At 64.2% G+C, this 13,364-nt stretch overlaps 2 protein-coding genes and 1 long non-coding RNA gene across 6 annotated transcripts in view; 2 read left to right on the top strand and 1 right to left on the bottom strand.

The window, feature by feature from the left end:
* SLC38A10 (solute carrier family 38 member 10) overlaps positions 1–4,080 on the top strand; it is a 40,520-nt gene extending 36,440 nt beyond the window's left edge. For 3 of the 4 annotated variants that reach the window (XM_019542288.1, XM_019542290.1, XM_019542291.1), the window contains 2 exons: positions 930–1,109; positions 1,215–4,080. In XM_019542288.1, coding sequence (XP_019397833.1) covers positions 930–1,109; positions 1,215–2,338 — 1,304 coding nt within the window. In that variant the 3' untranslated portion in view covers positions 2,339–4,080. The remainder of the gene's footprint in view (positions 1–929; positions 1,110–1,214) is intronic. The other variant, XM_019542289.1, reaches the window with a different exon arrangement.
* A 999-nt stretch (positions 4,081–5,079) lies between these two features.
* Positions 5,080–6,188, bottom strand: LOC109314910. Its single transcript, XR_002102385.1, has 2 exons — positions 6,108–6,188; positions 5,080–5,328 (listed from the first exon to the last, which is right to left on the bottom strand). It is a non-coding gene; the product is annotated as an uncharacterized LOC109314910 (long non-coding RNA).
* Positions 6,189–6,478: 290 nt separating this feature from the next.
* On the top strand, positions 6,479–11,951 carry TEPSIN (TEPSIN, adaptor related protein complex 4 accessory protein). Its single transcript, XM_019542295.1, is given in 14 exon segments — positions 6,479–6,629; positions 7,284–7,356; positions 7,568–7,659; positions 7,769–7,862; positions 8,377–8,444; positions 8,605–8,683; positions 8,875–8,946; positions 9,314–9,517; positions 9,846–10,020; positions 10,220–10,251; positions 10,254–10,371; positions 10,601–10,679; positions 10,849–10,983; positions 11,351–11,951. Coding segments are annotated over 14 exon segments (1,848 nt in total). The 5' UTR covers positions 6,479–6,587; the 3' UTR covers positions 11,936–11,951.
* The last annotated feature ends 1,413 nt before the right edge of the window (positions 11,952–13,364 follow it).

Genomic DNA, 13,364 nt, shown 5'->3' with positions numbered 1-13,364 from the left:
GGGGGCCCATCTCTGAGGGAGAGGATGAGGAGGGAGCAGCTCCTTCCTTGTTCATGTGCTCTGTAGGGCGCCGGCGGCTGGCTGCCTCTCTGTAAAAAGCTTGCTGCACAGAGGCAGCTTTAGAGAGAACGCGCAAAGTTCTTGCTGTGATTTTATGCGCTGAATTGGGCCTCTGGCCCAGGTGTAGGGTGGGTGTGTGGCTACACCGCCATTAGCTGGAACAGACGTGGCTGCTCCTTCCCTCTCTGAGTGGACGTGGCCTCCGAGTGCAGGCTTGTGTAGCAGGCAGAGCAGCCGTGGGTCAGCGCGGGGGTTTAGCTAACCCACACCTGCTTCTGAGGGGTAGGGGAGGGGCTGGGCTAGACATGGATGAAACGTGGTGGACTCGCATTGGAGAAGCAGAGCAGCCTCTTCCCAGCCTGGCCCCCTTCACGTGTGCAGGGCCCTGCCCACCGTAGCTTGCCCCACCCAAATTCTGCCCCTTTGCTCTGCCCTGGTGGGTTCATTGGTGATGTGTGCTGGGTACCACTGGCAGGGGAAGCTGTGGGTGTAAGAGGACAAGCAGACATGTCTTGTGATAGGGTACACCCCCCACCCAGTTCAGCACGGCTCAGGAACCACTCAGTGCTTGGGGCCCAGCTCTAGTTGAGGCTGGAGTCTTGCTCTCGCACATGCTTGTAGGACTCCCGGCAGGTTGGGGGCTGGCTGCTAGGGAGGGACGTCACAGTCCGGCCCACAGCCAGGATGATGACAGCTAGGGGCATTCTGGTCCCCGAGGCGGAATGGGCTCTAGTGGGGCTGGAGCAGGAGGTGGCAGCCTGAAGCGAACACCTTTGGGGCAGGGTGCAGCAGTACCATAGGGGAGCACAAGTGCAATGCTCCCCCTCACCTGTGCTGCCCTCCCCATCCCTCTCTGTTTGCCTTTGCAGATGCAGGGAAGGACAAGCTGCTGGACCACGCTGTGCTACTGCAGGTGATCAAGGAGCAGCAGGTGCAGCAGAAGCAGCTGCTGGACCAGCAGGCCAAACTGCTGGCTGTGATTGAAGAGCAGCACAAGGAGATCCACCAGCAGAGGCAGGAGGAGGGGGGCGAGGAGAGGCCAAAGCAAGGTAAGGTGCCTGTTCCTGAGGGGCTATTTCCCGGTCTGGGGCAACACAAGCTCCCCACAAAGGGGGGTCCTTGTACAAACAGGCTCTTGGTTTCTGTTTCCGCAGCAGAAGTGCAGCCCGAGCTTGGTGCAGGCCCCGCACAGAGCAAAGAGGAAGCAGGCCAAGATCTTCAAGAAGATGGTGCTGCCAAGCACATCCCCAAAGAGAAGCAGAGCCAGCTTCAGCCTGGGCCTGACAGCCCAGCCCTGAACCTGGCAGAGCAGCGCAGAGGAAACGACGAGATGCAGAAAGAGGCTGGGCATGGGCGTGAAATCCCTGCGGTGCCACTAAAGGATGGGAAAGTCCCGCTGCACAAGGCAGTCCAGGCTGGGAAGAGCTCCATGGAAAAGGCTGGAGAGCCTCTGCCTGCCGCCCAGGCAGGAGGGAACCCTCCCGAGCAGGCAGCTGTGGCCAGGGAGCTGGGGAGAAGCCATGAAGCTAAAGCTGCTGGCAAGCTGCAGGAGAAGAGGGATCATGTGCCAAAAGCTGCTGTGGTGGCCGGGCCTGCTGGTGACCCCCAGCGAGAGCCGCCAGGGGCTCCCAGGATTCAGGAAGTGGCAGGCCAGAGTCCGAAAAGAGACCCCGGAGCAGAGTGGAAAGACAAAGCAGCAAATGGTGCAGAGCCCCAGGACCCAGGCTCCCCACCTGATGCTGCAAAGAACCTACATGTGGAGAATATGCAGCACAAGGCAGAGCCCCCGCAGGCTGCCAATGCCGACAGGGGCAATCGGGTGGGCCAGCTGAGAGACCAGGCGAAGCTGGAAAGTGTCCAGGAGAAAGCCAGAGATGAGGCCCAGGAGGCTCAGGGAAAGCCAAGGCACATGGATGACAAGCTCGAGGAGCCTGGGAAGCAGCAGAGCTCCAGACTCGAGGTCGCCTTGAAGCCTGAGAAGGGGGCGGCCACTAGCAGGGACGAGCAAGTGGAGCATGACCATGGCAAGCCCAATCGGGACCTGAAGCTGCAGGCGGACTTGGACCTGCGGCGCCGGCGCCGGGACTTGGAGGAGGAGGGGGCAGGCGCAGCAGCGGGAGGTGGCATTCTCATTGGCCTCCACCCCGTCCCTGACGTGAAAGTGAACGACCTGCGTGGTGCGCTGGAGACGCAGCTGCACCAGGCAGCGGGAGGCGCCCAGCCGGTCATCCACAGCCGGCAGATCAAGCAGGTGCCTGCAGCCGAGGAGGACGGGTGACTGGCAGGCCATGCTTTGGGGGTGCCGCGGGTGGCCAGTGCTGAGGGGTTGGGTTAGCCAGGGACCACTTAGCTGTGACTAAGGGGCTGATGGTCTCAGTGAGCAGCACTTCATGTGGCCTTGGCCTTTGGGCTCTGACCTGCGGGAACTCCCCCTGGAGCTGCCCAACCAGGCTTAACATTCCTGCCCGAGTGTGTTGTGGGGGGTGACAAGATTGAGATTGTCAGTGACCCTGAAAGAAAAGCTCCCATCGTCCTCTGGCTTTCAGAGGTCACTTGCCTGCTCAGGAGTCCAACCCCCCTACCACACACTTTCCAAGGACCTCTGTCTGCTTCGTGCCCAATGAATTGCCTTATCCCTCCTGTGCTGACATCTCTCTCCAGGACCAAGGTCCCTGCCATGCTGTCCAAAGTGTCTGTGCAGACCCAGATCTTAGGGGATGCTGTGGAGAGCAGACCAGCCCAGGCAGAGGGTGTGGTGGGCTCAGAGGCCTGTTCTGAAGCACATGTGCATACGTCCACTGGCCTCGTATGCCTGGTGGGGAGGTGAGTGGGGGGAGTCCTGCTTTAGGAACAGGCGGAGTCAGTCTGCGATGCCGCCTTAAACAGGCATGACGCCTGCCGTTGTGCTGCCTCTTGCTCCCAGGGATCCGCTTGGCAATAACAAGGACTCCCCCCTTTCCACCCTCCCACCTTGAACAGGACTGTTTCTGTCTGCATGTCTGAGCTGGGAGCTCCCCTATCCCTGGCACACTCAGGGGCTCACGCTGGGCACAGCCGGTGCCTCCCTCCCCAGCAGAAGCAGCTCAGGCTGCTGCAAGCATGGCTGAAAAGGGAGCGTGCGGAGCAGAGCTGGCTCAGGCCTGCCTACCTACCTCGCTTCTCCCTGGGCAGGGTCCATCTTTCCCCAGACCTGGCCTGCAAGGTGTTTGAATCCATGGATGTTCCTGTGGGAGCAACAAACGGAAATCCATCCTGGGGCAGCCTGCCAGGGAGTGACCGTTGCTTGGTAAATGTCAACAGACGAAGCCACATTGAAGGTGGAACATAAGCAAACCCAGACCCAAAGCTTTTCCTCGGAGGATGGGAACGCCCCCAGACCACAGCACTGTGGTGGTTTTATATGCGTATAACTGTGTTGTCTTAACTGCCTCTTGCAGTTCATCCCAGGTTCAGGGGCTAGGTCACTGTCATACATGGAGGTGTTGCAGCGACCTGCCAGACAGGCAAGCTACAGGGAAGACTTTGCCTTCAGGCCATGGTGCCTGGCTCTCCCAGGCAAGGAAGAACCAGACTTTGCCCTGTAACGTGGGCTTGTTTCCTGCATGTCGTCAGTGCCACACCTGCTCACAAGGTGACCCATACCCTCGCTCTCCTGCGCATCTGATACGATCGTCGTGGCCTTAATCGTCAGGATTCCCTGCAATACTCAGAGGTGCCCCATCTCGAAGCACAATGTAATATAGCCAGGAAGGTTTATCAGCTGGAGGCCTCTCCCACTGTGTGGTGTTTGTCAAATGCAGGCTGGAGTTGGGGCAGGCAGCTGAGGTCTTGGCTGAATCAAGTACCTCCCCTTGCTGCTGCAGCTGCCCCTACAAAGGGAGGTGAGGGAAGGAGAGATGCTGCCACTTTCCCCCTTCTTGCACTTCCTCCACCTTCCTCACCACATGAATGCTGGCTCATCCAACATGCCCGTCTCCTGCCCTGCGCTGACAGCGATGTGCCTGCACCATCGCCAAAGGACCAAAGACGCTTCTGACATTCCCCAGCCAGCACGGCTGGATCCTGTTGTGCATGAGACCTCCTTGTGCTGGGCTGGGCCAAGGTGGGGACCCCGCTACCTCTCCGCGCTCAGAGCCCAACAGACCAATAAAAGTTGAAGCATTTCTATCTGAAGGCGTGTGCAGAGCATCTCAGCAGGGTCTGGACATGGTGGGGGGCATAGGGGCGGGGGGATGGCATCTGCTGCTCTGCACCAGTAGGGAGTGCCTCCAGAGGCAAACGGAGCTCCTTCCAGCTCTTCCCCTCCCTCAGTGGCTGTGAAAGAACAGCAGGCTTCCATCTGCCTGCCCTGTAGTGCCCCTTGCCCTTGCGCTAAGGGTTCAGCACACCCAGTGCATCTCTTCCTCTCAGAGAAGTCCAAGCAAGGGAGCCTTGGGTCTAACTAGGAACCAAGGCTCCCTTCCTTGTTTTGCGTTGCCAGCACTTACGTTGCCTCATAACGTAGCCCTGGGTATGGCTGCTATAGCATAGCTGCTATGATACGAGGAGCAGCAGACTGGGACGTAGGCCTGCCTTAGGCCCTTGAATGCTTTGCTGTCAGGGCTGGTAGAACAACCCGTGCCCACGCTGGATCTGGGTTGCCATCCAGCTTCCTCCCTGCAGCGAACAGAAGTCAAGTCCACTCTCCCTCACGTGAGCATCAGGAGCATGACCTCAGCCCAACCTGTGCAACAGCAAGAGGGAGTTGCTCCTTAAATGCTTCATTCTGCATCCCCTGCCTCAGTTCCTCCAGCTCTGGGCAGGAAGGGGAGCGGGTACACAGACCCCAGGGCAGCCCACTGCCGCAACACTACTTTTCACAGTGGAGCCCGACCCAGTGCGCTACGTCGGTCAGAACTACCTGGGGGGCAAGCGGCTGGGGCCAAGTCAGGTCTCTTGGGGCCCTGATGGCTGGAGGAGCCACGTTCTTGGGGCAACTCACTGTTTACCCCATAAAACCTGAGCACAGACACAGCTCCGAGCAGTTTCAGAAGCCTTTTCCAGGCCTTTATTGACAGGCCTAGTCTGTGACCTGACTGGGGCCTGCAGCTTTCCTGTGCCCAGCCCACTGGTCCACTTCCTTCCTTCCCATCTAATCATTTGAGAGCAGGCAGCTGCTGTCAGGCTCAGGAATGCCCCAATTCCAGCTGGCCGAGCCCCAGAGCAGCTATAAATCCAGGTCCTGGATTGTTCACGGTTCCACTTGTGTCACTTCGCAGCCGCCTTTGCCTGTAAAAATAAGGGATGCAGAGGAGTCACCCTGAGGTTTGGCATCCCTGGCCGTGCCGCGGGGGCAGGCTGGGAACAGATGCACCAGAAACGGGCCGCAGACCAGAAGGGAAAGAGGCTCTCGTCCAGCCGAGGGGTTAGACAGCCTCTTCCCTATGGGGTCAGGCTGCTTCAAACACAATCTAGTGTCACTGCTTTCTTGGAGCACGCCTATAACATCACATCAGGGAAGTGGGGCAGAGCTGTGACATCACAGCAAGAAGGGGAGGACAGCTGTGACATCACACCAGGTGGATGGCATCACAGCAAGGGAAGCACAGGTCTGATATCACCCTAGGTGAGTGGGGCAGAGCAGTGACATTACAATAAGGGGAGCACAGCAATGACATCACACCAGGTGAACAGGGCAGAGCTGTGACATCACAGCAGCCCAGAAGATGCAGCAGTGACACCAGGGCAGGCGAAATGAGAAGGCAGCCGCATCGACTGAGCCAGCACAGCTATGACATCACGGCAACTAAGCGCAGTGACATCACGACAGGGTGATTCCCGCTCCCCGGTCCTGTACCGCCCGGGCGACGCAGGCCCTCAGCGCCTCGAACTCGCGGGCGCACGCGTCCTTCCGCAGCTCGGCCCGGCCCGCCGTCGCGGCCGCCACGCACCTCCCGTAGGCTGCAGCCTGGAAGGCAAACCAGGGCGGGCGCTGAGCTCCAGAGTCGCCCGCTCATGTCGCAACATAAACATCGGATGTCGCGATATGCCCCGCCCCTGATCCCCACCTGGTCCCGGCAGCCCGCCAGCACCTCGGGGATGCGCCGCAACCGCTCGCGAGCGCGGAGCCAGGGCGCCGCCATGTTGGGTCACCTTCCCATGGGCCTCTGCTCTCCCTCGCCCCTCATTGGGCCGCCCCCCTCCGATCGAGGTCTGATAGGTCTAGAGCCCCGTCCATCAGAGCTCCCGTGGGTTTGGATTGGTGCAGCCTTTGCTCAACCTCTCTTAGGTCCCGCCCACCCCGTGATTCATTCTGATTGGGCCGGCTACGCAACGCGGGCTGTTGATTGGACGCGCTGCCCGGTAGTTGACTGCCCTTCGCTGCCTCGGCCCTGCCGGCGTCGGTAACGCGGGCTGCTTCCCCCTGGAGCCCCACCCCTTCCCCACACCCATTGGGCGATCTGGGCAAGCTCGCTCTCTGATTGGTACACGGGAGTTTCCGGGAGGCGGAGTCGCGAGGTCGGGGCCAGGTCGGGCAGGGTTGAGTCATGGCGGCGCCGTTGCGGGACCGGCTGAGTTTCCTGAGCCGGGTGAGGGTGCCCGGGGCCGGGGACGGGGTCGGGGACGGGGACGGGGCTGGGGCCGCTGTCCCCCCATCTTCCCTCCCCAGGGCTGGGCTAGGGGTTGGGGCCAGGGGTTTGGCCAGGAGTGGGAATCGCTTTGTCATGATGTCACCGCTCTGGCCTTGACGTCACCGACGCGCGCCCCCGCCCGGCCAGCCGGCGTGATATCATAGCAGTGCTCCCTCGGTCGCTGTTGCGTCGCTGCCTTTTCATTTGCCCCCCTCCGTGTCACTGCTGTGTTCCGTGGGGGCTGTGATGTCACTGCTCTGCCTCATTTCCAGGCATGACGTCATAGCTGTGCTCCCCTTCCTGCAGTGATGTCACCCCCTGCCCCATTCACTCGTTGTCATGTCATAGCCATACTCCCCTTCTAGCTGCGATGTCACTGCTGCGCCCCATTAACCCACTGTGATGTCACAGCGCCCCCCGCGGCATCACACCCGGGGGAGCGCAGGGTGGCTCGGGCCTCGGCTGAGAGCGGAGCGAGGCTGAGCCGGGCACTTCCCCAGGCCCGTCCCGGCGGGGGCACCCTCCCCGCCCACGACAGGCCGCGTCCGGCGGGCGTCTCCCAGGCCTGCGGGGCCCCTGCCAGCCACGCCCTGGTGACCCCGTCTCTTCCAGCTGCCCACGCTGATCAAGAGCACCCTGGATGACGATGCCCCCTGCCCCGGGTACCTGTTCGAGGAAATTGCCAGTATCCTTTGGGGCTGGGCTCAGGGGCAGCGATGGGCCGGACGTGGGAGCGGGGCGTCAGTGGCCCCAGGGGATTGCGAGGGCGTGTGGGAGGCCCCCCTGAGTGCTGCAGCCGGGCAGGCAGGGTCCGAGGTCGGGGGGGTTTGGCTGCGGTCAAGCGTATGGGGACCAAGCCCACAGCGAGCGACGCTTCCTAACTCTCCGCCTCTCAGAGATCTCCCACGAATCGCCGGGGAGCAGCCAGTGCCTGCTGGAGCACCTCCTCGCCCGCCTGCACAGCCGCTCCTGCCACGTCAAGCTGAAGGTAGCACCGGGGTCAAGGTGGGGGCTGAGCGTGGGGCCGAGGGCGGGCAGATCAGCGTGGCCTGGCTTGGCCCTGGGCACGTCCCCCAGAGCCTCCCCCGTGCCTGCAGGTGCTGAAGATCCTGCTGTACATGTGCACACACGGCTCGTCACCCTTCCTCCTCCAGCTGAAGAGGAACTCCACCTTCATCCAGGAAGCAGCAGGTAGCCCAGGCCCCTGTGTGCCCTGCCTCAGCCTGGGCTGTCAGGCTGCTCCTGGGCAGGGCTGGGTGGACATCAGCCTGGTGCCTTGTGCTCCCTGGGGCTCTGCAAAGCTGCTGCAAACAGCAGCTGTTCCCCAGTGGCCCCCTGGGAGCATCTGCACTGGTGTGACCCTGGGAAGGGGAGCAGGAAAGCCTGGGACCTTTTTCTAGCCACCGCTGGGAGCTCAAGTTGCTGCTGGTCTGCACCAGCTGTGGGCCAGGGTGCTTCTGCAGGAAGCCGCTGCTGGTCTGCACCAGCTGCTTGGTGGGAAGGGGGCTTGTCCCTATAGTGCTGATGCCCAGATGGGTGCATGCCCCTCAGGTCAGGTCCCTGGCACCCCGGCAGGCTGTGGTGGGGCAGGGGTGGGGGCTGGGTCTGCAGTGGGCTGCACTTTGCCCTTGCAGAGCTGCACTGAGGCTAGACGGTGCCGTGTCCAGCCCAGACTAACCCCTCACCACCCACTTCTGCCTCGCAGCCTTCGCGGGTCCCCCGGATCCTCTGCACGGCAACAGCTTGTACCAGAAGGTCCGGGCAGCTGCGCAGGTGCGTCTCGCCTCGGGCTATCCCAGGACCCAGAGAACGGGGGCTGAGGTTCCTTCGTCCTGCCTCTGGCTTGGTGCTGGACTCAGGACTGGCAGAGCTGGCGCTGAGGTTGCTGGGGGTGCCCGTAGTGACCCCGCGCCCCCTATGGCTCTGCCTGCAGGACCTGGCCAGTGCGCTGTTTTCGGACACCTTGCTGCCCCAGCCCTCTGCAGCGCCTGCCAGGCTGCCCCCCGCAGCAGGTAAGCACATGGGCCGCCCCATGCCGCTGCTCTGGGAATGGGTATCGGCTTTTCACTGAGAATCCCAGCCCAAGGAAAGAGCCCTGTGGCCCTCCCACCCCCAGTCCTGCCGCATCACTGTTGATGGGCCATGGCCTGCCTGGTACAGATGCAGCCAGCATCCCCAGACCCTGAATTGTCTTCTGTTGCAGGAATGGGGGCCAGCTCCAGCCCCTGCAGCTCCCTACAGGGCTTTGGCTTCACCCGGGAACAGGGCAGCTCCGGTAAGTCTGGGCACAGTGCAGGGCTGGGGCACCAGCACCCCAGGCAGGGAGAGCAGTCCTTGGTGCCCTGTTGCCCCTGCTTCTGGCATCAGGGGGTCTGTTTCATACCAGCCGTGGCATCTTGGGGCTGTCGGGGCTGGGCTTCCCAGTGGGCAATGCTGCTAGGTGCTGAGGCAGCTTGAGTCCCTGCAGCTGCCTCTGTGCCCTGCCTGGGCAGGGGTCTGATGCCCCAACCCTGAAAGAGCAGAAGCTGCTTGGCTTTGTGGCTCTGTGGCCACTGTCCTGCTCTGCTCCTGTGGCCTGGGGTGGCTGATTCTGTGCCCAGATGCACAGACTCAGGCCCTGCCCCCATCTGGCTCTGCTACAGCTTCCCCCGGCGAAGCCTTGCTCAGCACCATCCAGAAGGCAGCTGAGGTGGTCGCCAGTGCTGTGCTTCCCAGCCAGGACCCGCACTGGCCCCAGGGCAGGGAGCTGCAGGAGGACGCCTACCAGCCCGTGACAGCGCCCTCCCCCGGGAGAAGCTACGCGGGGTCTGAAAAGCCCCTGGCCCCTGCAGCCCACAGCATGCGAGGTAGGTGCAGAGCCCCACGTGAGACAGATGGGAGCAGCTCCTAGACCCTTGGGAATCTGGGCTTCTGGTGCCTGGCTGGAGGAGGAAGGTGCCAGCATTAAATTAATCGGAAACAGCAGCGTCAGAGCAGAGCTGGAAGCCTCCCAACCTGGGGGTTTGTAACACCCTGCATGCTGAAATGCAGCCGGCAGTGACAGCTCGGGACGGGGAAGGTGGTGGCTGCAAGGTGGTGGCTGCCTGCGGGCGCCTGTACGGCCCGGGCTGCAGCGGGTCTCTGCTGCATCCTAGCGGCGTGTTAGAGCCACGCTCCTGGCCCATCTCCCTGCAGTGAGTCACCAGCCGGGGCAGCCGGGCGGCGGCTGGGAGGAGACGGACAGCGGGCGCAGCTCCCAGGACTCCTCGCAGGAGAACGGCGAGCTGAGCCGCACCTCTGACTCCTGCAGCAAGTCGGGCAGTGACAGCCACTCGGGGGCCAGCAGGGAGCTGGGGGGCATCGCGGAGAGGTGGGAGCAGGACAGGGGGGCTCGGGGCTGGGTACAGCTGGGGTTACAGCCCTACGGCAGGGCAGACAAGGCGGGCAGTTGGGTGGGGAGAGCAGGGACTGAAGCTCTCCGGGGTGGAGCAGGGGGAGCCTTGGAGATAGGCTGGCTAGTGGAAGAGTTCCCGGGTTGGGGAGCAGAGCTGTGCCCCCCATATCTCCAGGACCCAGTGGTGGAGCTGGCATCTCCCCCCTGCCGCAGGGTGGAGGCTGACAACCGGGGCGACTGCCTGCAGGAGGTGAGCCTGGTGAGCGGGCTGGCCCATGGTGTCAAGGTCTTCCTGACCCGTGAGGAGGTGCAGCACTTCGTCAAGGAGTAAGAGCCTGGCGTGTCCCCTCCCCAAGCCCAGCTTGGCCCTAGCCCCACATTCCCTGCCCTTCCTGGGCTGGCAGTGCCAGGCACTGTGGCAGGGGGAAGCTGAGGGGCAAATGGAGGATGGTGGTGCCCCTTGACGGGCAGGGGGTAGGTGGTCCAGGGTGGGACGTAGCAGCCATCAGCAGGCCAGGCTCCCCACCCCCCAGTTGAGTGCGGCCCCTCTCCCCAGATGCGGGCTGCTGAACTGCGAGGTGGTGCTGGAGCTGCTGAACCGAACGCTGCAGGACCCCAGCGACTGCGCCCGCATGGTGAATGGGGCTGTGGGGGGAGGCTGAAACAGTCCCAGGTTACTAGCGGGGCTTTCAGGCCATGGCAGGGGCAGCCAGGGGGACCTGGAGGACCAGCAGCATCCATCCGCATCCCCTGGCAGAGGCTGGACTGCTGCGGGCTGACGGTGCTCCCTGGGTGTCCCCGCAGCGGGCCATGTGTGCCATTTCCGCCCTCATGTGCTCCGACCTGCTGGCCCCGGACCAGATCCTCCTGATGACCCGGCAGCACCTGCAGCAGCTCAGCCAAGGCAGTCCCGGGCCCGTGGCCAACAAAGCCACCAAGGTGATGCTCAAGGCTGGCTCCTCGGGGAGCGGCTCCATGGGAAGCAGCTCCTGGGCTCTGCTGCCCCCCAAGACGCAGCCACCGCTCCCTGCCTTGGCACTGTGAGCATGGGGAGGGCTGCCAGGCACTGGCTGAGCGCTGCTTCCCAGAGCCCGTGGGATCCTGCCCCAGGGTCTGGTTGGTGCAGGCAGGAGGGGGTGCGGCCTGCCCTGCTCTGGGAGACTGGGCATGGCCTTGCTTCCCCAGCCCCATCACAGCTGGAGGGCCCGGCCCGGGGACCTCCACAGCGCACGGTGCTAGAGCCGGGGGCCAGCAGGGACCTCCCAGGGGTGCATGGCCCTGCTGATGTCTCACTCCGTCCTCCCAGATCCTGAGGCAGTTCGAGGCCCTGTGCAGCGGCCGGACCCCTCCCGTGAGCTGCCCCCTGGACTTGGCTGCCCCCGCCGGAGGGCCAGCCCAACGCACGCGGGACCTGCTGACCGACACGGTGCCTCTGGCAGGGCAGAGAGTTCTCCAGCCCATCAGCCTGGCGCTGCTCCCCTCGGGGGCGTGGGAGACTCCCGACCAGGACCCCTGTCTCTCCGCCATGCCAGCTTGCCCGGGGCAGCTAGAGGCAGATGCGGAGACCTGCGAGCAGGCCAGGGACGCGGCGCCCGTCTGCCCCTGCCAGCAGGAGGTGGCCTGCCAACTGGCGGGGGCACGGCCTGCGGAGGATGGCGCTCACATGGACCCCGGGCACGCACAGACGCTGAGCAGCGCGGGGGCTGCGGCCGTGCCCCTGCTCAGCCTCTCCCTCTTCGCTGGCATGGAGCTGGTGGCCCCTTCGGATGCAGCGCTGGCCACCGGCGGGGAGTCAGCGGTCGCAGCCCCATGGAGGCCGCCCCACGCTGGGGACCAGGAAGACCCCGCAGGCGACTTGGAGCCCTCCGTGTTCTCCTTCCTAAACATGTAGCTGCCCTGCGCTCTGGCAACAGACTGGGCATGGACCGGCTGCCCTTTGAGGCCGCCCCTTCTTTCGGGCAGGAGGTGTGCTTGTAGGGCGGCACGTGGCCAAATCCTGCTGCACCCACCTGGCAGCAGATGGACCTGGCGGAGGACGTGGAGGCCCCAGAGCCCTGATCTCCCTGCTGCACATGCCGGCTGAGGACGGCTTCCCCTGTGCTGCAGGGGAGGGAGGGGGGTGAGGCTCCATCTCCTGGTCCCCCGAGGGGGGGATTCGCATGTGCTCGGCTGGCTCGTCGCACCCCTACCCTGCTGTCATGGGTTGGGGGGCTGCAGCCCAGAGGCAAGGGGCATATGGGCAAGGCGCTGCTCTGGGCTCACCAGTGAAGCGTCGACTGCTGTAAGGAGTTGCAGCGGCCTCAGCGGAGTCGCTCCGGAACCGGCGGCCCCGGGCCCGGGCTCGGGCTCTGCACCCGGTCGCTGTAGGCGCATCTTGGGCCTTTGGAGCAGCAAGGCGGGAGGCATCGGACGAGCGGTATCCCAGGCCCCCACGGCCGGACCCTCGCAGAGCGCTACCGTTGCAGACGCACGTGCCTCGCTGCCGGGGGGCGGGTGGGGTCGGCCCGTGGGACCAGGAGGAGGGCCCGTGCCCGGTGGGGACGGGGATGTGCCACGTTCACAGACCCCAGGTGTTGCTGCTAGGTACCTGTTAATAAAAGGAGCACAAAGCCGTGCACATGGAGAGCTAGCTCGGCTCCCTTGTTGGGGGGTTGATCGTCGGGACCCGTGTCCTGCTTCTTTTGCCCCCCTTGCCCCTGTAACGCGGCAGCGTGGCTGGGCCATCGCTTTCCTTGCCCTCCCTGCCCCTCCGCAGGAGCCCCAGGGTCCCGCGCGCCGCTTCCTCGCCGCTTGCTTTGCTCGTTCCTCGGAGGCCGGATCCCTGCTCAAGGCCTCGGGAGGCTTACCCCGGGTTGGGGAGTGGGGGCACGAGGCCTGGACGTGGGAGCTGCTCCCCGCCCCGCCCTGCGCCGACCCCGGCGGCGTTTTGGGCCCGCGGAGCAGGGGAAGGCGGCTCCGGGGCCCCGCCGGGGAAGCAGGGGAGCCAGGCTCTCCCCCAGGGCGCCCAGCCGGGTGGGGCCCGGCCCGGGTTGGCTTGGACAGGGCTGATCCTGACGCCGGCGGGGGCGGACGGGCCGTGGTGCCGGGGCCAGCTCGTCTCCAAGCGGAGCAAGCGCCGACCCTGCGTCGGAGCCAGGCCCTCCGCACCGGCATGGCCCCCCCCAGCAGCCCTGGCCAGGCCCTCCGCACCGGGCCCGGGGGCAGTTGCAAGGCACCCAAGGGCGACGTGCAACTGGGGGGTTGCGCCCATGGGTGAATTGCAAGGGGTGGGGCTGGCCCAGCCGAGGCCGCCCGGGGTGCTCGGCGCCGCACGAGGAGCC

Source organism: Crocodylus porosus, unplaced genomic scaffold (genome assembly GCF_001723895.1).
Source record: "Crocodylus porosus isolate Cpor-Errol unplaced genomic scaffold, CroPor_comp1, whole genome shotgun sequence".
Lineage (NCBI taxonomy): Eukaryota > Metazoa > Chordata > Crocodylia > Crocodylidae > Crocodylus > Crocodylus porosus.
Note: the sequence above shows the minus strand (reverse complement) of the source record. Positions and strands in the feature narration are given on the sequence as shown.